The sequence below is a fragment of the Corylus avellana genome, chromosome ca1, assembly GCF_901000735.1.
Source record: "Corylus avellana chromosome ca1, CavTom2PMs-1.0".
Taxonomy (NCBI): domain Eukaryota; kingdom Viridiplantae; phylum Streptophyta; class Magnoliopsida; order Fagales; family Betulaceae; genus Corylus; species Corylus avellana.
The window spans coordinates 45,756,717-45,780,556 of NC_081541.1; the positions used below are offsets into that span (position 1 = coordinate 45,756,717).

General features: G+C 32.9%; 1 protein-coding gene and 1 non-coding gene across 2 annotated transcripts; both read right to left on the reverse strand.

Annotated features, from left to right (window-relative positions):
* Positions 1-9,886: 9,886 nt before the first annotated feature.
* Positions 9,887-12,188, reverse strand: LOC132165355 (pentatricopeptide repeat-containing protein At3g53170). The gene is made up of 3 exons (XM_059575881.1): positions 11,799-12,188; positions 10,197-11,292; positions 9,887-10,102 (listed from the first exon to the last, which is right to left on the reverse strand). Exons 1-3 carry the CDS (start codon positions 12,120-12,122, stop codon positions 10,080-10,082), a joined length of 1,443 nt encoding a protein of 480 aa, XP_059431864.1. The 5' UTR covers positions 12,123-12,188; the 3' UTR covers positions 9,887-10,079.
* Positions 12,189-12,318: 130 nt separating this feature from the next.
* Positions 12,319-12,391, reverse strand: TRNAR-UCU (transfer RNA arginine (anticodon UCU)). Its single transcript has one exon. It is a non-coding gene; the product is annotated as a tRNA-Arg (tRNA).
* Between the last annotated feature and the right edge of the window lie 11,449 nt (positions 12,392-23,840).

Below are 23,840 nucleotides of genomic sequence, written 5' to 3' on the forward strand. Positions count from 1 at the left end.
TCATATATATCAATTCAATAAAATGAATTGGAAGAGAAAAGAACTTTGTCCTTTATAAATGGGCAAAGCATGTACAAACATGCATCACATATAAAAAGCAATCACCGATAAGAAGAAGAAAACAATTTGTCCAAGCAATTGCTGTGTCCATGATTACCACGAAGTATAACCAATGAACTTTCTAGACAAACATGCACCACTTTCTACCGTACATTGAATAATTAAAAGGCTTGTCCATGATCACTTAGTATGTCTAACTATGATTAAACGAATGATTTTATGAGTGGACATTTTTTACTATAAATTGACTGATCAGCATTTTATGTGGTATTTATCATGATAATCGCTAAATAATTGAATTTAATTTCATTAACTGGGAATGCTCACATGGGCATTCCCTTGGTAACAGAAAGCTAAACATTACGCCGGGCTTACTTCAATGGCCAAACGTAACGCTTGGTCATTGTTTGGGCAATCGACGGCCGATTGTCAAACGGCTAGTAACAGCCGTGTTAGGCATTACTCCATAGTTATCTTATTGCCTCCCTATCAATGGGGGTGAAGCTCTATATAGCCCCACAATTGGATGGGTTAAGGCATCATAGAATTGCTAGATTGATAATCTCCCTTTCTCTCTCAATGTATGTTTTCTAGTGCTTTTAGACTCTGGGTGTTCTTGAGTATTACTCTAGATATTCTAGTGGAGTACGTACATTACCGCTAGAAAGAAAGACAAATCGCTAGAGAATCATGCAGAACAACAAATTTCAGTACAGTAACTGAGGTATTGTTTTAATTTTGCTATGAAGTTTATTTTTCTAACGTATTGTAACTGGCATGCTAAGTGTCAGGTGTAGTTCGATCCACATGCATGATATTCAATATATTAATTACTAAATAATTAAATTTAACTGTAATTAATGTGATAAATGTCGCATGATATGATTATGAGGAACTCCTCCAAACATTTTTCAATGATTAAATTTTGTGATGAGCAATCCTTTCATGGTCTAATTATTACACACCCTTTAGAGTTATGGAAATAATTGTACTATAACATGGAAAGGACTGGTAACGAACAACACAAACCGGCCGGTTGATCAGACAAGGCTTTAGATTGATAATAACAGGAGAAAATATAGAAATCCTGTCCATGCCAGAAAGAAAATCTAGGGATGGTGATGGAGCAAGACAGGTTTTGTCTCCAACAATGACAACTTTGTCTTTCATGATAGAGGGTGAAACATTTCCTCAAAGGTACGGTGAACCATAAATGAATTCTACTTGCACTTTAGACATGAAATTGTACCTACTATTTCAGAAAGACAAATGTACATTGTACTACAAAAGCCATAAATTAACTTCCTTACACAATTGTCGAGCAATGCACATGCCATTTGTACCTAGAAAAGTGTTAATCTTGTCGGGACAATCACGTCGGCATTGTTAGGTAAAAAAATTAGTCAAATTATAATTGAACTTTTTAAAAATCGCTTATAAAGTTTAATTTCATTTAGAATTAACACCCTTGAGCTCGTATATAACATGTTCTCGCTATGCAAGCTAATCACCTTCTTATTGTAAGATTGAAGTGTTACAATTAGAGGTAGACAAATTAACCGCCTACCGATTATCGACTGCCAACAAATCGAGAACCGATCGACACTGCTTAATCGATGGCCGGTAGGCGATAGACTTTTTCTATTTCCGACAAACTCAGTTCAGTAGGAGGAATAACATTTTCTAATCGAACCGACTTTGCCAACCAATTTTCTATTTCTTTGCTTACCGACATTACCGACCTATATTACCGACCACCATTCAGTAATGGAACAAAAAGTTGGCGGAATAAATTAGTAAAAATTTCGAATTTACCGACAATGACAGTGTGAAATGTGAAAACCCTATTTTCGTAACCAAATTATCTGACTCTTACCCCTAGTTACAATGTTCGTACACCATATGAATCTGATGCCTTAAAAATACAATTGATAGACAGTAAATGCCATTGTGGGTCACAGTATTATGATTGTTCACATTTTAATAGCTGATGTGATAAGCGTTACCTAAAATACCATATCAATATGTAAATACTACATAAATAGCCATGTTGTAGTTTACATTTTAATGGAGCATATTAGGCCCACATGTCATGAAGAGAAGTGCATGATTACTACATGCATGTATGTGCCAAGTCTACGTACATGTATCATATTAATCATGTGTTTACAAGTGGCGGATCTCACAATTTACATGGGCAGCTAGCATTCTCCTCAAAGATTTCCCCATGCAATTTTTCTTTGTCAATATTCTTGGTCCCATTAGATGAAGTTTATGACAAGACCTGAATTGTTATGCCCTTTGGGATTTTATTATTCCCTTTTGTTACCTTTTTTTTTTTCTCCTTAATAAGCAAAGCCATTTTTGGTACATCTTCTTTTGCTAGTAATCCATGAATGATTTATATATATAAAGCAAAAATTTTGGCTCTATTTGTAATGCTTTTTAAATGATTTTTTTTTTTTAAAAAAAAAGAGTTATGACGTGATATAAAAGTGAAAATAATTTTGAGTGTTTTCTAAGTAATTTTTGTTTTTTTGGTTGTTTGTTAATGTTTTCGTTATGAAAAGCTAGGGAGCCATGACCCACCTCTGATCCTTTGGTTCTGTCCTTATATACTGGCCGGTTGATAATCGATATATATCGATATAACCCTTAGAGATGCATCCACCTTGCATTTTCTAATTATGTCCATTTCATATGGTACACTCATTGGGGAATATCACTTCAAATTGTCATTTCATATTTGTATTCAATACGAGAGTGGATAATTAGATCAGTGCAAGACCCATGTGAATCATACATATTTAGAGGTCAAGATCTTTGCATACAGCAGAAATTGAAGAGAAAAAAAACTTGCAAGTGGTATCCTATCCATCTCTATAGTGATTTGATGCTCATTATATTAATGCATTCGTATTTTATCCCTTGAGCTACTTTGATGACATTAGGGTCTTTTTTCTTCTCCTATTTTCCCACAAAAATCAAGAATGTTATTGAGCCACAAATTTGGGTCGTATTAGCAATCATATAAGCCACAAATTTGTGTATGAATCATAACATAACTAGGATTTGTTTAACGGAGAGGCCGAAGCATGAATGAAGGGCCAATATATGAGTAATGCTAGAAATAAAATTTTTATCCCACGATGCTGACGTGGTAATCTCAATTAACCCTTAAATAGGTTATTGTTTAAAATAAAAACAAAAAACAAAAAGCAAAAAAATATTCAAGAATTGGTTGAGATTGTCATGTCAACATTTTAGATAGTTATGAGATAAAAATATGATATATGATATTGTCTATAAATATTTTAAGGGCGAAATTTCAAAACCACTAAAGCCCAAACCGTATTTTGATGAAAAGTTTATTTAACATTCTCAAGTGTTATTCTCTCAGCATTCTTGTCTACCTGACACATTCACATTTACTAGTTTTTTGTTTAGAAAGAAAAACAAAAGAATAAAGAGAATGCTGAGAGATGGATACTTGAGAATGCTGCATAGCATTTTCCAATTTTAAGGAAAATTTTCAAAACCAGAAAGGTCATGGCACTGACACTTAAGGACAGTTGATGCTCTTATTGAGCTCTTTACAAATTGGACAGAAAGGTCATGGCACCGACACTTAAGGACAGTTGATGCTCTTATTGAGCTCTTTACAAATTGGACGGTTTTGGTTCAAATTCAGTTGCATCATTGATGTTCAACTCATCAAATAGCCAAAAATTCCTGCAGAATATCCTTTGAGCGCAATTGGATATTTGCTTTTAGTACCAAAATTCCTCATAATGCCTTCCAAATTCGTACAAAATATGCTCTGCGAGATGTTTGCTCTTTGCTGTGGACTAGTGGGACAACTTTTGATTTTCTCTCTCAATTAACTTTGTTTTAGATTATGCCTTTGTTCCATTGTTCAGACTGGTAATGGGACTACAAATCACTACAATATATGCTTTACACATGAAAAACAAAGATTACTTTATATGATTGCAAGTTGAATTAGACGGCGAGCCCTTTGAAAATGATGCAAAGTATTAGTAGGGGTACTACAATTTTTACCATACGTTCCTTACAAACTGGCGAAATAATTTATGTGATACTTACCACATCAACCACTAAATAATTAAATTATCCTTGTAAGGGTTATAAAAGAGTCCACGTCAACCCAAACATTTACCAATAACGTACAATAGCTAATACATGGAAATGCAAAATAAGGGAGAGACAAGTACTGAATAGAGATTTTCATCAATTTTGCTGCTGAATTGCTAGGCAGCAAATGTTGGAGATCTAATATAGGGCTTACTTGCCTAAATATAAAACTTGTTTGGGCAAGTGGGCTCCATAACGATTCTTTTATATTTACTGTCTGAATTGCTAACAATCCAAGCAACAAGTTGTTGGAGATCTATATCCGAGACAAGTCATCTTATTCCATTAAATTGCTTGTCAAAGTCTTCCATTGGTTGATTAAATAAATATGCCATTCCAATATGTCTGACGCATATCCGGTTCAAACTGAAAAAGGAATAAGAACATTCCCATCATCTAAAGTTCCTTTTTTTTTTTTTTATATATATATAAAAAAAAAAAAAAGTTCCCATCAATGTAAACCTAATTCCTTGTTCCCTAGATAGCTTAAGAATTTGTACCCTTGACTTCCTATTCTACACATAGTACAAAATTCCTGTTACTGGTTTCAAAAAGCATTAATATATGTTTGTGGTGCTTGAAAAAAGATAACTAAGAAAGAAAGGGAAAAGAACAGAACAATTGTTTGCAAATTTCTTTGGATAAGGATCCTAAAGAGATCTCTAGAGAACAATTGACAATAGGCAATAGCATATGCTACAAAGTTGAATGTAGTGGCAAAAGAAGAAAATGAAAGGTATAAAGAAATAAGTTATCTTGCTTCTAGTAAGGTCTATGCTAATGAGAGAACATTGGGATTGTTTGGGACTTTGGTTGAATTTGTGAACAACAAAGTATATATTCAATGACATAGCTCACATATAATATTGTTGAGATAGTCATGCTTCCAAACCAGACTAATTAAAAAAGTTTCAATTAAATACAAAAAGTATTGGAAAGGAGAAGAACTTGAGAAAGTGAGCTGTTTTTTTTTTCTTCAACATTTTCCCTTTCCATGATCTTTCCTAGAACTTTACTAGGCCTTAAGAAAGGGGGGGAAATTGATTTGGCACCAGCACATGAGTGGTAATAAATGTTTTAAATAGTTGAGAAATGATTGAGAAAGGATGTCTTTTCTTGATTTTTCAATATTTCCTTTTCCTTGATCTTTCCTAGAACCTTACTTAGCCCTTTTTTTTTTTCTTCTTCTTAGGAAATCCTCAATCTTTTTGTTGGATTGACCACAGAAAAGAAGCTGAATTTAAGACTGCTAACCAGCTTGTTCTTTAAGGGGAAAAAAAAACAAAAGTTTTTATAAGAAATTGGTACACAATTTTTATTTCCTTTTAAATTTAATTTGTTTCTTTGGGTCATGGCATCCACTCTTGTGTAAAAGGGAGAACAAAACCATGTTAATTATTCATTGCATCAAGACTTCGATCATAGATCAATCTGTCATTTGTTAATATTATTAAGTCTTTAATTATTTCAAAAGTTTAAGTTTGTAAGAAATAGTTTATTTAATGATTTAATTAATATTTTAACACCCTCTCCTAATAAGTGAGATCCAAATATTTAATTGAAATTGAAGACAAATTACAGAGATAAGGTTCAAACTCGATGTTAAATCATCATCCTACAAGTTTTAAGTTGATACGAAGATGTGAATTTTATTACTAATAAAAAGGGTTTTCTTGCTTGTTTAGTAAAGCCACACTTTTCATTTTTACTTAATATTCTAATATTTCCATTACGTGTAACTCAAACTCTCTCTTAATAAGTGATGTTCAACACATGAAGAAGAGTATATACTAAAATATTAATTAAATCATGAAATCAACCGTCTTCTATTGGTTTAAACTTTAGATGTAGATCATTGATTTGTCGTGAAACATATGCAAGACATTATAATTAGATAATTTGTCGTCAAAAACATAGAAAATGGAAGATAAGAAAATCAAAAGCATACTAGATGTTGAAGAAATTTCTTTTGGTCTAATTTGAAGAGAAAAAAAGCACTGTCCATCATTAAGCATCCAATATTGTAGTGAACATTTGCACATTTTTATCAAATGGAATAGTAGATGTTGTAAGGCAAGAGGCAGTTTGGCAAATGGGAAAACGAGTTAAAAAAAAAAGATTGAGATCTTTGAATGAATCACTAAAAATGACATGACATATTTGCATGGATCACAATATTCATGTCTTGTCAAAGTGACTCATGCCAAAATCATATTTATCATGTATTTAGGTGATGGGTAGTGCAATCATCGGCCGCAAAGATGAAAAATACGATTTTAGAAATTGTCAAGCTCATTCATTCTCTTGTGCATTCAAATGGATCAAAGTCTCAAAGTTATAATGATTTTATTATGCTTTCTTACCATACAAAGAGTCATTGGATTTGACCTCCACTTTCCAAAAACTTCTTTGCCCCAAACTAGAAGGAATTTGAAGAAAGCATTTGATCAAAAATGGTTACTTTCAAGCTTGCAATGATGGCTTCCAATGGCAGCTTTGTTGAAAACACAAGTATAATTGGCATTAAAAAAAAGTAGTAGTCACTAGTCGGTTGACATAGACTCATAGCTAGTGTTAGTTTGATGATTGCTCCATTAGAATCTTCTTGGTATTGGGTAGAGACTTTGGAGTTTGGACTAGAAAAAGGTCCTTCTATTATCTCATGATTTTGTTCGAGTGTTTTTCAATACTTGCTCCCACTTTTGGTGCATTTGTTGAATTCCTTTCACACATCTTCTTTTTATTTTATTAGTTAGAACATGTTTTTTTTTTCAAAAAAGTGCATGGACTTATAAAGTTGAAGGGTTATGGACAAAGTCTATGAGCTAGAGGAATTACAATTGCACTTAGGAGCCTAAAAATATATTTGAATAATGTTATAAATCATATTTTTATCACACAACTATCTCATAATACTTACATGGCAGTTCCAACCAACTCTTAAATCAGTTATTGCTTTTAAAAAAAAAAAAAATCTAATGGTTGATTGAAATTGTCATGTCAGCGTGTGTGATAGTTGTGAGATGAAAAATGTAGTATCTTGTAGTACTCAGTATATTTGGACTTAGCTTGGCTCAAAATGATCGAGCTTACATGGACTTAAGCTAAAAGATTATATTATGTTTGTTAGGGACTAATTGTCATATAATGTTAATTTGCAACATATAAAGTTTTTTATTTAAATTGGGTTGAAGGAATTTCTTCAATTCAATTTAATAAATTCAAATGCATATGAGAATCGTATGATCTAAGGATATATGCCAGTTCAATAGATTATGTATCTTTTACAGAGTATTGGTTGGACCAAGGATTATTACTTGTTGGATCTGACTTACAAGCTGTTATTAAAATAACAGTATGTATGTTGTAGTTTAAGCAACGGTTAAAATTGAATCTCTCAAAATCTTTCTTCATTTTCTCCCTCCTCTTAAAAGTTTCTAACAGTAAGTTAACTTTGAGATTCAATCTTAACCGTTGCTTACACTACAACAGCATGTAAGCCAAATCCTTACTTGTTTATATGGTCATATTTGTTGATTATAAAATTGTTATTTACTTGTATTAGATTTGAAAAAGCAAAGTTCAATGATGGGCCAGCTCAAAGCCGGTTTAACTTCTAATAGTCATGACTCAAGATGAAGGGCAGGCCCAAATATTGTATAGATGGGCAGGGCCAATAGGCCCACGCAAAGGGTATAAGCTTAATGGAGAAGGACACTTGTCTTGGAACAATGCAGATCTTGAGGTCCCAGTTTACCAGACCCGGGTAGCCAATGTATATGGCCCTCTCTTTCCCTCCAAATATAAATTTATATAACTTCTATTTTTCGGATGGCTGATTTTTTTTTTTTTTGACATGTCCACACAAGAAGAGAGGAGAGATTCGAACTAGTGACCTTCATTTTATGAGGCGTGATCTCCAGTCGATTGAACTACCTCTTAGGGAGGGCTGATTTATTATCCATCTTCAGAAACAATATCAATTCCTCACGAACCTCTTAAGCATTTTTCTCTTTTTAACCACAGCCAGAAAGATAAAGTAATTTGTGATTGAAAGGAAATTTTTTTATTTTGCTTTTGCTTTGGATAAATGAATGATAAAAGCGGCCAATTGAATTGCCGCTAATGATTATATTCTCTATATTGTTGATTGAGATACAAAATCTTTATTTTTATTTTTTATTTTTTATTTTTTTATTTTTTTATCGCATTAGCATTTGAGTGAGAAGTAGGTCAAGTGCTGGGAAATTTTGTTGGTTGTGTCTAGTGTTTGATGAAAAGAATGATGCATGCGCTGACAAGAGAAGTGGTTTAATTCAATTTGAATGGCCGAAAAGGGACATTAAAAAACTTTAAACAGTATTTGGTAGAAACAAATACAGAAGAATCTGATTAAAATAAATAAATATGACCACAAAGTACATAATTGAGACAAGTATTGATGGAATTAATAAAGATTGGTCTGACCAATGCCTTGTTCTTTTTCAATCCTGAATTCATAAAAGGGTGGAATGTTGAGGAATGATCTACATTATTTGTGCACAAGATTTTGGGCATGTTTATAAGGAATAGACAATCTTATCTTATTGAACCGATTTTATGAGATGAGTTAGACCCATTAATTTCTCCATGGTATCAGAACCTACCACAAGATAAATAAGGGCCCACACTACTTACCCCGTGACAAAGACTATGAAAAATACCGGTATACAAGTGATGGAGGGCACTGAGGAATGATCCTACATTGCCTGTGGATAAAATCTTGGGCATGTTTATAAGGAATGTGCAACTCTCTCTTATTGAACCGATTTTATGAGATGAGTTAGAAACCAAGGCTCACGAATTTCTTCATGGAAGAGAAAAAAAGGCAGCAAAAAGGAATATTGCACCTTGAACATGCTCATGGATGGAGGTTATTGTTTGGGGTAACTTCACTTTACACCATTTAATCATCATGCGATTTGAGAAGCCCCCAAACTTCAAAACTTCTTAATATGGACCCCTGAACTTTCAATTGCAATCAATTTGAACCCGTCCATCAGATTTAGCCATTAGCTTCCTTGATTTACCCCTAAAAGGACCAAAATATCCTTGATTTTTTTTTAAAAAAAATTGGAATTAAAGATAAATTTGAAATTTTATAAAAAAATCAGAAGTATAAATATCATTGTCTCACTTTTAACATTTAAAATATGACGGAGGGATTCAAATTGATTACAATTGAAAGTTCAGGGGTCCAAATTAAGAGGTTTTAAAGTTTGAAGGGTTTCTCAAATCACTTGGTAATTCAAGAGTTTAAAGTGAAATTACCTCTTATTGTTTAGTGGTCTTAAATTCTTAATATACATTAATTCTCATTAAGGGTTTTATTGGTTACTTTCATGCCTTGATGGATGATATTATGCACAGCTTATCAACTTAAGGGTTGAGCTGCATGCATTTTGTCCAAGAATAGGGATACATCTGTTAATATGTTCTTTTTTTAAGTTTGAAAAAAAATGATTTGAAGACAATTATTTGCTTCGTTCATCAAAATCTCAGATTTATCAAAACTGTAAAAAATATTATTGATAGAAGAAAATGTGGTATGGTAGAATATGAAAAATTCAGAACATTTTATTTTATTATATATATATAATCAATGAATTATTAAAAGCATAAAGCACCCCATGTATATGAGAAGTATACTATAGAAAACACGTAATTAAAAAGAGAAAAAAGAACAAGTAATACGGATGCAATGGATAAATTAAGAGATCTGTGAGGGTTGATCAAGCTGACCCCACAATAATTTGAACATTTGAACATTTGGGCATTTGAACTGTTCATCTGTGAGGGTTGTTTTTCCAAAAAAATATATCATGCTAGCATCCGATCAACCTTGTGCCTGAGAAGTAAAAAGGGCAAGTAGTTTGGCAAGAGATTCATTGAAAGAAGCAAAATGATAGAATTATTAGAAAGTATTAGGCATGGTGAGATACCAGAAATCTCTTTGGTTGCAATCATCTTCTTCTCCAAATTTTCAGCAGCCTCAGGCATGCCTTGTGCATTGTAGGCTTGGATCATGGTAGCAAAGGTGATACTATCTGGTTTGCAAGCTCTCTCTTTCATTTCCAAGAACAACTCATTCATCTTTTTCACATCACCAGCCTGACCATATGCACTTATAATGCAGTTAAAAAATGGGGTATCAAGTGTTACATCAGAATTCTCTACTTGCCTCAAAATTGAATCGACTTTTGTTATATGTCCAGCTTTACTGTAAGCACTAACAAGAGAGCAGTAGGTAATAGAGTTGGGCTTCATTCCTTGATGCTTCATTTTCTTGAAGTATTCATCCATCTTCTCAATATTTCCAGCCTTTCCAAACACCTCAATCACTGTATTAAAAGTAACAATTGTCGGAGAGAAAGACCATTTCTTCATATAATCCATAACGGAGCTCATCTTCTCATACATGCCTACTTTCCCATATGTTTTGATCAGGATATTAAATGTCTTAATGTCTGGCCTTATTCCCATTAGCTGGAATTCATTATACCACTTCTCCAGCTTCTCGATCAGCCCAAATTTCCCATAAGCCCCAACAAAAGTATTCAATGTGAAAACATCAGGAAGGCAGCTTCCACTTTCAATCATATCCGTCAGTGTGTTCTCCATTAGTTCAAACATTTCCGCTTTACCATATCCGTCAATAATAGTGTTGTATGTCACAGTGCTGCATTTGATCCCTAGATATGACATCTCAGCACGAATCCGTCCAATCAGATCAAAATGACGAGATTTAGAGCAACAATTAATAAGTATAGAATATGTATATACATCTGGTTTGCAGTCCGAGACCGATTTCATGTCATCAAGAGTACAAAAAGCCTTGTCAAGAAGGCCACTTTGCCCATAAGCACTTATGAGAGCAGTGTAGACATCAACAGTTGGTCTGAGCCCTTCTGACAACATAATCTCAAAAAGCAAACTGGCCTCCTCAGGTTGCCTACACTTGCCAAGCATTATCAACAATTTCGTGTATGTTTGGCACCTTGCCTCGTACCATTGTTGTTGGCGAAGCAATCCAAAAATCTACGACAAAGAGTTTAGCTTTCAGAAATAATTAGAAACTTCAGGAAGTCCCACAATATATGGGACCAGGAATTCATGCATAAAGTAGTAGCACTCACACTCCAAATTTTGCACCGAGACGGTGGATGTAAGAAAAGTTAATTGAACAAGGGAAATTAAAGACTCTTTGAGGTTTAACTCACTCTACTAATACAGATTCCAAAAAGTATTCTAGCAGATTCTCTGATTTGTGGTAAACTTGAAAGCTTCAAGTAACTCAAATATCATCTATAAGGGGGGGAAAAAAGCCCCCTACTATAAAAAGCCACCTACCTTGTAAAGAAAATGTCAGCAAACTAATTAAGACACAGTATCTGGACTTTTCTTTTTATCAATCCACATTACCCCAGGAAACAAACAGAGAGACAAGATTATTACTTTCACATACCCAGCAGCCAAACCACACCAAAGAAAAAACAACTAAAAAATTTACAACTTTTTCAAAAGAAAAACAAAAACCCACTAACCTTGACAGCATTTTCCCACTGATTCTCTCTGATAGCCTCATCCAGAGCCTCCAGAACAGCCTTAGGCCACAGCTGTTGGTACTTTCTTGAGTTGGCTTTCCTCACAACGCCTTTCACTGCAGCGTCGGTTCTGAGAATCCGAGACAGGTCCTTCCTCTGGTCCTTCTGCAGCCCGTTTGACACGGGTTTGGAGCTCCGTTTAGATAATTGGACAAAGAATTTTGGTAGTTCTTGTGTTTGTATGTGCGTATGGTCTATCAGGAATTTTCTCGAACAGGTGGTGGACGCGTGTAAGTTAGCGAGAGCAAATGTCCGAGGCTCCATTGCGCCGGGGTGGAGGATAAGGCCAAAGTTTTGGGAGAGTGTTAGTGGAAGAGCATCATGTGCGCATGTTAATAATGTCAAGAGACCGAGGATAAAGTACGTTGAAGGCGTACATTAACGCTCAATTTACTACTGGGCCGGGGGGATTTCTTGGGCTATAAAGAAAGGCCCAAAAGGGTTCGTCATTAAAAAAGAACACGCCTGGTGGGACTCGAACCCACAATCGTTTGATTAGAAGTCAAACGCCTTATCCATTAGGCCACAGGCGCTTCACACTGTCGCCAAATATACAATTATTATATAATGCAAATAAAAGAGTAATGGTAATTCCCCCCTTTCACTATGCTAACATGGAACTTATATTCTTAAAAAAAGGAACAAAATGTTGGTAAATCATCAATTATTTTAAAATATGAATCTAATAAGAAATGACGAATTTAAATATTTAATTAATATTTTAATACCTTTTGTCATGTGTGTGTTCAAATTTTATTTCAATAATTGAATTTTGATCAAATTGTGATTTTAAAAATCACATTATTTTTTTAGGAACAAAAAATAGACTTCTAAAATTATTCTCCTAAACGCAATCATTGTGCGATGACCCTACCATCTTATGCAATGATTTAAGGGTAACATGTCAAAATCTGGGGTTTTGGGTAGGGTTTCAAACCCATTAACTTGACCTAGTTTGAGTTTTTTTTTTTTTTTTTTTAAGAGTCCCTATACCTTATTTTTACAGCCACCAATATAATATTGACACATCATCTAAAAACACTAAATACAATAACCATGAAAGCACAAGATCTTATTCTGAAAAATAAATTCAAAAAAATTCAAAAAAGTATGATGTTTCTTGCTTTCTTGCACATATATATATCCTCCTCAAGTAAGAAACGCAGGAAGCTGGTGATCTCATATGGGGCAATTGGGTATCTTAAAAAGCATATAATAATGTTTATAGAAAATAAAGAAGAGGACTAGCTTGTCGGACATGAGATAACGGACGAGAATTTTCCGGAGCAGGCGAGCCTCCTCCGTCTCATTTATACCTTCGATCAGAAAAATGTCTCGTTGTGGATAGGTTTTTTTTGCTAAAAAAAATCTAGTGTTTTCATTCTTATTGTATTTGGTGTTTTTTTCCCTAATGTGTAACTTTATTATTAGATGTTGTAAAATATTGTAAAATCTAGTGTTTTCATTCTCTTCTTCTTTTTCTCCTTTTTCTTCTTTTCAGGAACTTGTTTTCTAAACCCCTAATCAAGTCTTGGTTCATTCATAATGTGCTTCCTCTTTTGATGAAACACTTATAGGAACTTGTTTTCTTGAGAATATTAGGGAAATGAAAAATTAATTGCAGGCATGAGTGGAAGCGGTGAAGATAGTCGCACTCACATTGGTGGAAGTACGTTTTTATTGAATTATGTTGTTTTTGTGCATAATCTTCAATTGTAATTGTAAAGGTAAGGGGGTAGCAATTTATTTGTTGCTTTTATTGTTAGTAGATGTCTTTGATTTCTGCTAAGGATTTTGGTATTCATACTTGCTCATCTAAATTTTTTGGTTCCTATTCATAGTACCATAAAATTGTTGTTGAAAGTTGTTAATGTTTGTTACTGACTTATGTTGTGTTTTGTTTTGTTTTTTGTTTTTTGCTTTTTTTTGGTTTGAAATTAGATTGAAGATAAAAAAAAATAATAATTTAAAAAAAAAGTAGGTGTAGCTATGATGAATGCATGCTAAAGATCATACTTAATTAATGCTTCCAAATATTTTGTTTTGTTTTTTGTTTTTTCCTTTTTTTTGGTTTGAAATTAGATTGAAGATAAAAAATAAAATTAAAATTAAAAAAATTAAAAAAAAAAAAAAAAAAAAAAAGTAGGTGTAGTATATGATGAATGCATGCTAAAGATCATACTTAACTAATGCTTCCAAATATTTTGAATGTCTCTTATTTCTTTTTTTTTTTGTTTTTTTTTTGCAGCATTTGACGACCCTACTGATGAATTCAGTATCCAAGATAATGGTTGAATGAAGCAAATTTCAAAATAAACATCGTATAATTTGGAATTAAATTGAAGAAGTTATGATTTTTTCAAACTTGACAGGTCAAGCTGTCAAACAGCTACAATACCATTATCAAGCATCCAACAGATGTTACATTGAATTCACCAGTAGGTTCGTCAAATGCTGCAAAAAAATATAAATAAGAGACATTGAAAATATTTGGAAGCATTTATTTGAGAAATAAGAGGCCCAAATGTTCTATAGATGGGCAGGGCTAGTAGGCCCACGCAAAGGGTATAAGCTTAATGGACAAGGACACTTGTCTTGCATTCACGTTGCCTTAACACTGCCATAACTCGGGAGGGCAAAACCCACACGTACCCAACTAACCCGCTCACAAGAGGTGTCTTTTGCAATTCCAAATGATGGGTCTTGCGATTTTAAAATGTGCAATTTGAAAAAATGATTTTGAAAAACACCATTAAGCGTTTGGTAAAATCACAATTTGGGTTTTAAAATCACAGTTTATCATTTAAATTATGCATTTTCAAAAAAGCACCTATTTGTCTATGAAATTGCAATGTCAAACGCACCCTTAATGAACCTACCACTTTCGCAAGTAGTTGTAGAGTATATCCGTGTATGAAAGTGGGTCCAACTACAAACCTTTCATCTTTTAGGGACTTGGGAGGCATCCATATTTCATACCTTATTTCAGTAGCTTCTTTCAAAAGTCCCTAAAGAAGAAGGAGAGGATGGAAGGGCAAGGCCATGATCAAGACTATCTATCTATATATATATATATAGATAGTCTACTTTTTTTTTTCTTCAATGTAATTTCAAACCCAACAACAAAAAAATAAAAATAAAACAAAATCCAACAGAGTGACAAACATTAACAACTTTCAACAAGAAGTTCATGGTACCATGAATAGGAACCAAAAAATTTAGATCAGCAAGTATGAATATCGAAATCCTTATCAGAAATCAAAGATATCTACTAACAATAAAAACAACTAATAAATTTCTACTCACCTACTTTTACAATTACATTGAAGATCACACACAGAAACAACATAATATAATAAAAATGTACCGCCACCGCTGTGAGTTGCGACTATCTTCACCGCCTCCACTCATGCTTGCAATTAAATTTTCCTTTCCCTAACATTTCCAAGAACACAAGTTCCTATAAGTGTTTCATTAAAAGAGGAAGCACATGATGAATGAACCAAGACTTGATTAGGGGTTTAGCATATTATCAGCCATCAGTTTGTCTCCTCCTTGAATATTCCTGGTAGAGTTCTAATGAAAGACTGAAAGAGAGCGTGAGAATTTAATTAGAAAGAAAGGAACAACAAATAAAATTAAAAAAAAAAACAACAAATAAAATCCTCATTCATAATGCTTCTTTTCTTTGTCTTATGTACATACTTAACTAAATACCGTACTTTTAACCATCTTCTCATTCATGCTAAAGACCATACTTAACTAAATAAATGCTTTCAAATATTTCTAATGTCTCTTATTTCTCTTTTTTACAGCATTTGACGACCCTACTAGTAAATTCAGTGTAACATCCGTCGTGCTGTAGCTGTTTGACAGCTTGTCCTATCAAGTTTAGAAAAATCGTAACTCCTTCAATTTAACTTCAAATGATACGATGTTCATTTTAAAATTTTCTTCATTCAAATGCTCACAACATGTCCAAAAATCATAACAACTCAATATCTTTTATTACCTTAAAAGTCTCACGCAATTATGTGGTTCTATATGACTAAAATTTCAGCTTTGACACTTGTACCTTATAAAAATAATACCTTCTTCGCGTGATGAATATATATATATATATATAGTTGTGATATTTTGGGCCCTTTACATAGGAAATATAACAAAAATTTTAAACACAGCGAAAGAGCTATAGTAGAACAAAAGTTGATGTTGGATCCTGATTAACCCCAAACGAGGCTAATCGTGGGTTCAAGTCCTACCAGGAGTATTTTAAGTATTACAACTTAAAATTTAGGGAAGAGAAATGAGAATAAGAAAGAGAGATTCAGGGAATTAAGGTGATTCGGCTTATGGCATATGTCCACACATCAAAGCATTTTCATGGCTACATTTTTTTCTTGATATCTTTAATTGTATACTCTATTTATAGAGAAATAGTATGAATATTATATGTTTCTTTTACTTCTACATTAACAACTATAATTGTAACTATTGTTACTTTAGTTCTTGTAACTCTTTTCTTTTGAGCTCTTGTAACTCTTGTCTCTTGAGCTCTTGTAACCCTTGTCTTCATAGTATGTTACCAAAAACAAATCATAACTAACACCTATCTTAGTTGCACATACCATATTATAACCTTGTTAATTTTATATAAACACGTAGTTTTGTTTTAATAGAGGTTAGAAACTAACAAGATTCAATAACTTATAAATATATCAATATCAAGCAATTGAGTATAAAAATAAATTTGTTGTGCCCCATGCAAATCAAAAGATCTAGCAAATACCCTTTTATGTTTCATTTATCTATCTCAAAAAAAAAAAAAAAAAAAGTAAAAGTAAAAACATTAGCTAGCAAAATCTAGCATGATATTGAAAAAAAAAAAAAAAAAAACCAACTGTGTAAGCTAGCTAAACAATAAGATTATGATTTTAGGAAGAAAAAAAAAATTGTATTCACATGCCCATGAATCAAGAAATATAAAACTCTCCTATCATTTAAAAATATTTCATGGGTTCTATTATCATAATAGTAATCATGGTTAACTATCGAGATGTTGTTGATTTTCAATATAGAGTTTAAGAGTAGGTTTTCACCAAAATAAATAACATCTACATATAAATGATTTTCATATATAATCTCCTTAAGGAGAAATTTCACAGTAATTGTAACATTGTTATATAAGCAAAATCTCATTGCTTTGTTAGATTCAGCATGATTTCCTAGGGCCTCACGATCAGAAATGCTGAATAAGATTGTGATTTTAGGAAGAACAAAAAAAATTGTATTCACATACCCATGAATTGAGAAATATAAAACTCTCCTATCATTTAAAAATATTTCATGGGTTCCGTTATCATGATGGTAATCATGGTCAACTGTCGAGATCTTGTTGATTTTCAACATAGAGTTTAAGAGTAGGTTTTCACCAAAATAAATAGCATCTACATATAAAAGATTTTCATATATAAACTCCTTAAGGAGAAATTTCACAGCAATGACAACATTGTTATATAAGCAAAACCCCATTGCTTTGTTCAGCATGATTTCCAGGGGCCTCATGATCAGAAATGCTGAATAAGATTATGATTTTTGGAAGAAAAAAAAATTGTATTCACATACCCATGAATCAAGAAATATAAAACTCTCCTATCATTTAAAAATATTTCATGGGTTCCATTATCATGATGGTAATCGTAGTCAACTATCGAGATCTTGTTGATTTTCAACATAGAGTTTAAGAGTAGGTTTTCACCAAAATAAATAACATCTACATATAAAAGATTTTCATATATAAACTCCTTAAGGAGAAATTTCACAGCAATGACAACATTGTTATATAAGCAAAACCCCATTGCTTTGTTAGATTCAGCATGATTTCCAGGGGCCTCACAATCGGAAATGCTGAATCTAATTCCTTGGGCAACCCCCGGCAAACCTATACGACAATAAATGCAATTAGACTTTTATTCTTTACTAAAAGAAAAAAAAAAAAAAAAATACATATACTCTACCTCAAACAACTATCTCATTGTCAATGTCTTGCCAAACTACCATTTGTGTCAATGTCCCCATAAACTACTAACAAAATGTCAATAGTCCCCCCTAAAGACAAAATAATCATACATAAAATTAAAAAAACTCTTCAAATTACTTACCTCCACCACACCAATGCATCAGAGGAACCTTCATTCATCCAAACAAAAGTGTCATTCGAAACATAATTGTTGGTTTCATTTATAAGCTTCAATTCCCTTATCTGGGTTGCATACTCCTTTGTGTGTACATCTTCAACTAAATGCTCTTTTATCCTAACGGACGAACACCGCTTACATATGAACCCAAAAATTAATATACTTAATCACAAAATAGTAATACAAACAATTAAAAGAATTTATTTATTTATTTGGAACAATCTGTCCAACAAGCCTTCGTATCACAACAAGGAAGATTATGTTTTATCATACACTCATCATATACTACATCTACTTTTTTTATTTATTTTTTTTTTATCTTCAATGTAATTTGAAACCCAACAACAAAAAAAATGAAAATAAAACATAATCCAACAGTTGTCAGTGACAAACATTAACAACTTTCAACAAGAAGTTTATGGTACTATGGACAGGAACCAAAAAATTTAGATCAGCAAGTATGAATATCGAAATCCTTAGCAGAAATCAAAGATATCTACTAACAATAAAAGCAGCTAATAAATCTCTACCCACCTACTTTTACAATTACAATTGAAGATCACACACAAAAATAACATACTATAATAAAAATGTACCGCCACCGCTGTGAGTTCGACTATCTTCACCGCCTCCACTCATGCATGCAATTAATTTTCCTTTTCCCTAACATTCCCAAGAAAAGAAGTTCCTATAAGTGTTTCACCAAAGGAGGAAGCACATGATGAATGAACCAAGACTTCATTAGGGGTTTAGCATATTATCAGCCATCAGTTTGTCTCTTCCTTGAATATTTCTGGTAGAGTTCTAATGAGAGACTGAAAGAGAGCGCGAGAATTTCTTGAGAAAGGAAGGAACAACAAATTAAATAAAAAAACAAAAAATAAAATCCTCATTCAGAATGCTTCTTTTCTCTGTCTTATGTACATACTTAACTAAATAACATACTTTTAACCATCTACGCATTCATGCTAAAGACCATACTTAACTAAATAAATGCTTCCAAATATTTCTAATGTCTCTTATTTCTCTTTTTTTTTTGCAGCATTTGACGACCCTACTAGTGAATTCAGTGTAACATCCGTTGGATACTCGATAATGGTATTGTAGCTGTTTGACAGCTTGACCGATCAAGTTTAGAAACATCGTAACTCCTTCAAGTTAACTTCAAATGATATGATGTGTATTTTAAAGTTTTCTTCATTCAAATGCCTACAACATATCCAAAAATCATAACAACCCAATACCTTTTATTACCTTAAAAGTCTCATGCAATGATGTGGTTCTATATGACTGAAATTTCAGCTTTGACACTTGTACCTATAAAAATAATACCTTCTTCTACGATTGCGTGATGAATATATATATATATATTCAATAGTTGTGATATTTTGGGCCCTTTACATAGGAAATATTCTTCTATGGATGATGAGATTTGCATACTAAAACATCATGTTGCTGAACAACTAAAGGTAATGCTGATCGCGTACAGGTTATAGGAAGGTTGCTTATGTTTTCTCATGTTCTGCATAGGGCATGATTCGCATGCCTATAGATACATGCATTTCAGGTTTGATGAATCTGGCACCACAATAATGGTTTTTTTTTTTTTTTTTCTCAGATGCCTGATGTTTCATCATCTTTAGAAATATCAGAATTTGAAGCTTTGCATGAGCTACAAGATCGCCTTTCACTTAAAGAGGGCGAACTTCGTGAAGGAGAGCAGCATATAAAAAAACTGCACAACAATATTCGGGTAAGTCTGCAAAAAAAAGAGAAATAAAAGACAGTCATAATATTTGGAAGCATTTATTTAGTTAAGTATGGTCTTTATTGGGTAGATGATTTAGGCAAAAAAAAAAGGTTACAAGAAACTCAACCATTATCGAGTTTCCAACGGATGTTACACTGAATTCACCAGTAGGGTCATCAAATGCTGCAAAAAAAGAAAAATAAGAGACATTCAAAATATTTGGAAGCATTTATTTAGTTAAGTATGGTCTTTAGCATGCACTCATCATATACTACACAGTTTATACCTACCTTTTTTTTTTTTTTTTAATCTTCAATCCAATTTCAAACCCAATAAATAAATAAATAAAAACAAAAGCAAAAGAAAACAAAACCCAACAATTGTCAATGACAAACATTAACAACTTTCAACAACAAGTTTATGGTACTATGAATAGGAACCAAAAAATTTAGATCAGCAAGTATGAATACTGAAATCCTTAGCAGAAATCAAAGATATCTACTAACAATAAAAGCAGCTAATAAATTTCTACCCACTTATTTTTACAATTACAATTGAAGATCACGCGCAAAAACAACATAATACATTAAAAATGTACCGCCACTGTTGTGAGTGCGACTATCTTCACCGGCAATCACTGCCTCCACTCATGCCTGTAATTAATTTTCTCTTTCCCTAACATTCCCAAGAAAACAAGTTTCTATAAGTGTTTCATCAAAAGAGGAAGCACATGATGAATAAACCAAGACTTGATTAGGGGTTTAGCATACTTTATCAGCCATCAGTTTGTCCCCTCCTTGAATATTCCTTCTTGAGTTTTAATGAGAGACGGAAAGAGAGTGCGAGAATTTAATGAGAAAGAAATGAACAATAAAAAAAGTAAAAAAAACCAACAAATAAAATCCTGGTTCAGAATGCTTCTTTTCTCTGTCTTCATCTTCCTTTGAAAATTATTTTGGGAACTAACTCGGTTCCAATAATTTGAGGGCATGAAATCAACATGCCTCATATTACTATATAACACAAAATTTGAACAATATTTGTTTGTAAAAATAAAAAATAGAAGATTAACAAGCAATCACTTTTTTTTGCGGAATTAAGTACCATTATTGCAATTGAAATTGAATCGTTTTCAAAAAAACTTGTTCAAAAATTTAGAAGCCAAATCGTTTGAGAAAGAATTAAAACCTATAACTTTGTCAATGTTCACTGAGAAGTGTTAGTTCTTGTATTGGATTAATTCAGTTCCAAAATGTAGAGGCTAATGTTCACGGGTTCAAAAACTGATATAGAATGCTCAAAATCCAATCTACACCGTTCATAATGTAGATTCATGTGTCATGAACGTCCCTGCAAAATTTCAACTCAATCGGACCACAAACACCCATCGATTGAAGCTGTTGATCAAGACTGGACAGTATTTCCAGAGTACTGTTTTTCCTCATTGCAGACCATGTCCGGACACGGTGATAGGCTATCGAGAAAGGCTTTCTAGAAACTCTATTTTTTCTCCGCAAGGCCCTGTCCGGACACCCCATACCTATATGCCAAAAAACGTGTTTTTAGTGGGCCCAAGTCTAAGTTTGATGTACTGATATATATATATATATATATAAGAGACATGAATTTTCACCACAGAGAGTTCGTCGGAGGCTGTGCTAAGAGATATCATATGTGGTGAGCGTTAAATTGAATCTCTTAGAGTTTTAGTTATTCATTTGATAAATCTACGGTTGAAAAGTCTATCAGAAGGGTTTAGTAAAGGAGAATCACGTTAAAGAAGATTGTGAATACGGAGACGAGTTGTAGGCTTGTCGATCTTACATAGTCAAGGTCTTGCAAAGGGTTGTAAGTGTTCATAGTGTCTGTAATCTCTGGATAATCTTTTGATAGTGATTTCCTGGGTTTTGCTACCCCTGAGAGGTTTTACTTTTAGATCGGTTTCTAAAAGGTTTCTTTTTCGTAACCAAAATATCCGTGTCTGCCTCTTTATTGCTTTATATATTTTGGGTGATTGAATTGTTTATTACTTCATAGTATTAATTCGACATTAATTGTAATAAAAAAGTTTTTGGAGTCTGCATAACGTTTTTCAAGAAGAATTAAAACCTATAACATTGTCAATGTTCATTGAGAATAATTTCTCAATTAAAACCTATAACCTTGTCGATGTTCATCGAGAATAATTTGTTATGTTCAGAGTAATATAATTCCCTAACAAAAAAAGAGAAAACAAAAAGGAAACAAAGACCCACAAAAGCTAAGGCCCAAGGAGCCCACATGGAGTTAAACTTGTCCTTGATATTGGGCTTGAGCCTAAACCTAAAAGCCTGCAATCTCGTACCCTTATGGCGCCCAACCTGTATGAGACACCCAATGAGCTTGTGGATCGGCCCAAGTTATTGTCCCAAATAATGCTGACAAGCCTTTTAATGGTTCTTTCGGGTCAAAATGCAAAAGTCAGATCAATATTAAAAAATACAACCATAAAGACTTAGCCCAACGGCCCATGATCCCTAGGAGGGGGTACAAGGATTAAAACACAAAATAAGGGGTGAACTCCCCAATAATACACCCAAAGCGAAAATTACAGTGTAGTAAGTACACACAAATAGTAGGTCATGGGTTATAAATGACCTTGGTATGTCTCGATTCCAAAAGACTAAGAGGTAAGGCAAGAGGCCGGCTGGGGATAACTTTGATACCTAAGTCAATTATCACCATTTTGATGGATAACGACTTAATTTAGAAATGTCATGCGGTTTAATTTATGAGAATATTCCTCTTAACAAATGCTTCATCTCATAGTGGAAAAGACTAAAATTAGTTTGAAATGGTTGTAATTTTTAATAGTATAGCAAGTTTAGCTTATTCGAATTGGTGCGGGTTATGGTTAATGTGTCTTACTCATTCCTCCAATTCCTAGTTCAATTTACTTGAGGGGGAAAAAAAAAAAAAAAAGTAAAAACTTATTTTGACATATGAACAATGATAAAGTGGTTGTGGATTGAGATAGCATGTAATATTTAGGATATTGTATGTTGTGCAATAGCTTTAATTTGGATTGTTCTTTTAAATTAATAACTCAAATTTTGGCACATCTTATTATTTGGTAAAAACCTAAAACTCTATTTTTAGTTGTTGTGCCACTCTCACTATTGTAGAGTTACCACCACCACAATAAGTACTCGACCACCTCTTTAAATGCTTCGGAGGTGGATACTCAAATTTTAGGAAATTCTTGCCATATATAAGACTAACTAGGAGACTTTTTTTTTTTTTTTACATTGTTTGACTAAGAAAATAGACCTTATGTAAAATTAGACTAAGAGACTTTTCTTTTTCCTTTTTAGACTGTTTGACAAAGAAAATAGAACATAAATGTAAGAAAGTTGTAAAATGTAAACACACTTTTTTTGACTCTCGGGTTAAAAAAAAAAGAAAGGTCCAAGGGACAATCACGTGTTTTGGAGAAAACTCGGGGGCACGATTGTCAAATTGTCAAAGTATGCCAACCACCTCATGTCATTCAACCGAACCTACCGGCGTTTGCCAGTCAGTGCAGTCACCCACCACGCGGCGAACATTTCACGCATATTCATTGAAACGCGTTTTGGTTCCAGAAAAGAATTTCCGCAACTTGTTCTTGCATTGAGGCCCCTGTACTTTGGTATATCTATAAATCATGCCCTGGTTTGTGCAGTTTGTTACAATAATTTTTTTTTTTTTAAGAGTAATAAAAAAAAAGTATGGTTCGATTTGTTATTAACAAAAATATTTAACAAACATTTCAAAACATTCAAAACTTATTTTTATCTTTAACATTTTTTTCAAACTAAAAACAAATCTAAAACGAATTAACAAACAGAGCAGATGTAGTTTCATTTTTGGCCAAAATTATCATATTGAACTGAATTAGAGGTTGAACTGAAAATTTGTGAATTAACTAATTTGATATTTTTATTAATGTGTGTTTTTTGTTTCATAAAGTGACATGAAAGTTAAGACAAATTTTTTTAATATATATATATTAAG

Coding starts and splice junctions, on each gene's coding strand:
- LOC132165355 (XM_059575881.1), bottom strand. CDS start 12,122: ATGGAGCCTCGGACATTTGCTCTCGCTAACTTACACGCGTCCACCACC. Junction 11,293..11,798: donor AGTGGGAAAATGCTGTCAAG/GTTAGTGGGTTT, acceptor TCTTTGTCGTAG/ATTTTTGGATTGCTTCGCCA. Junction 10,103..10,196: donor TGCAACCAAAGAGATTTCTG/GTATCTCACCAT, acceptor TTTACTTCTCAG/GCACAAGGTTGATCGGATGC.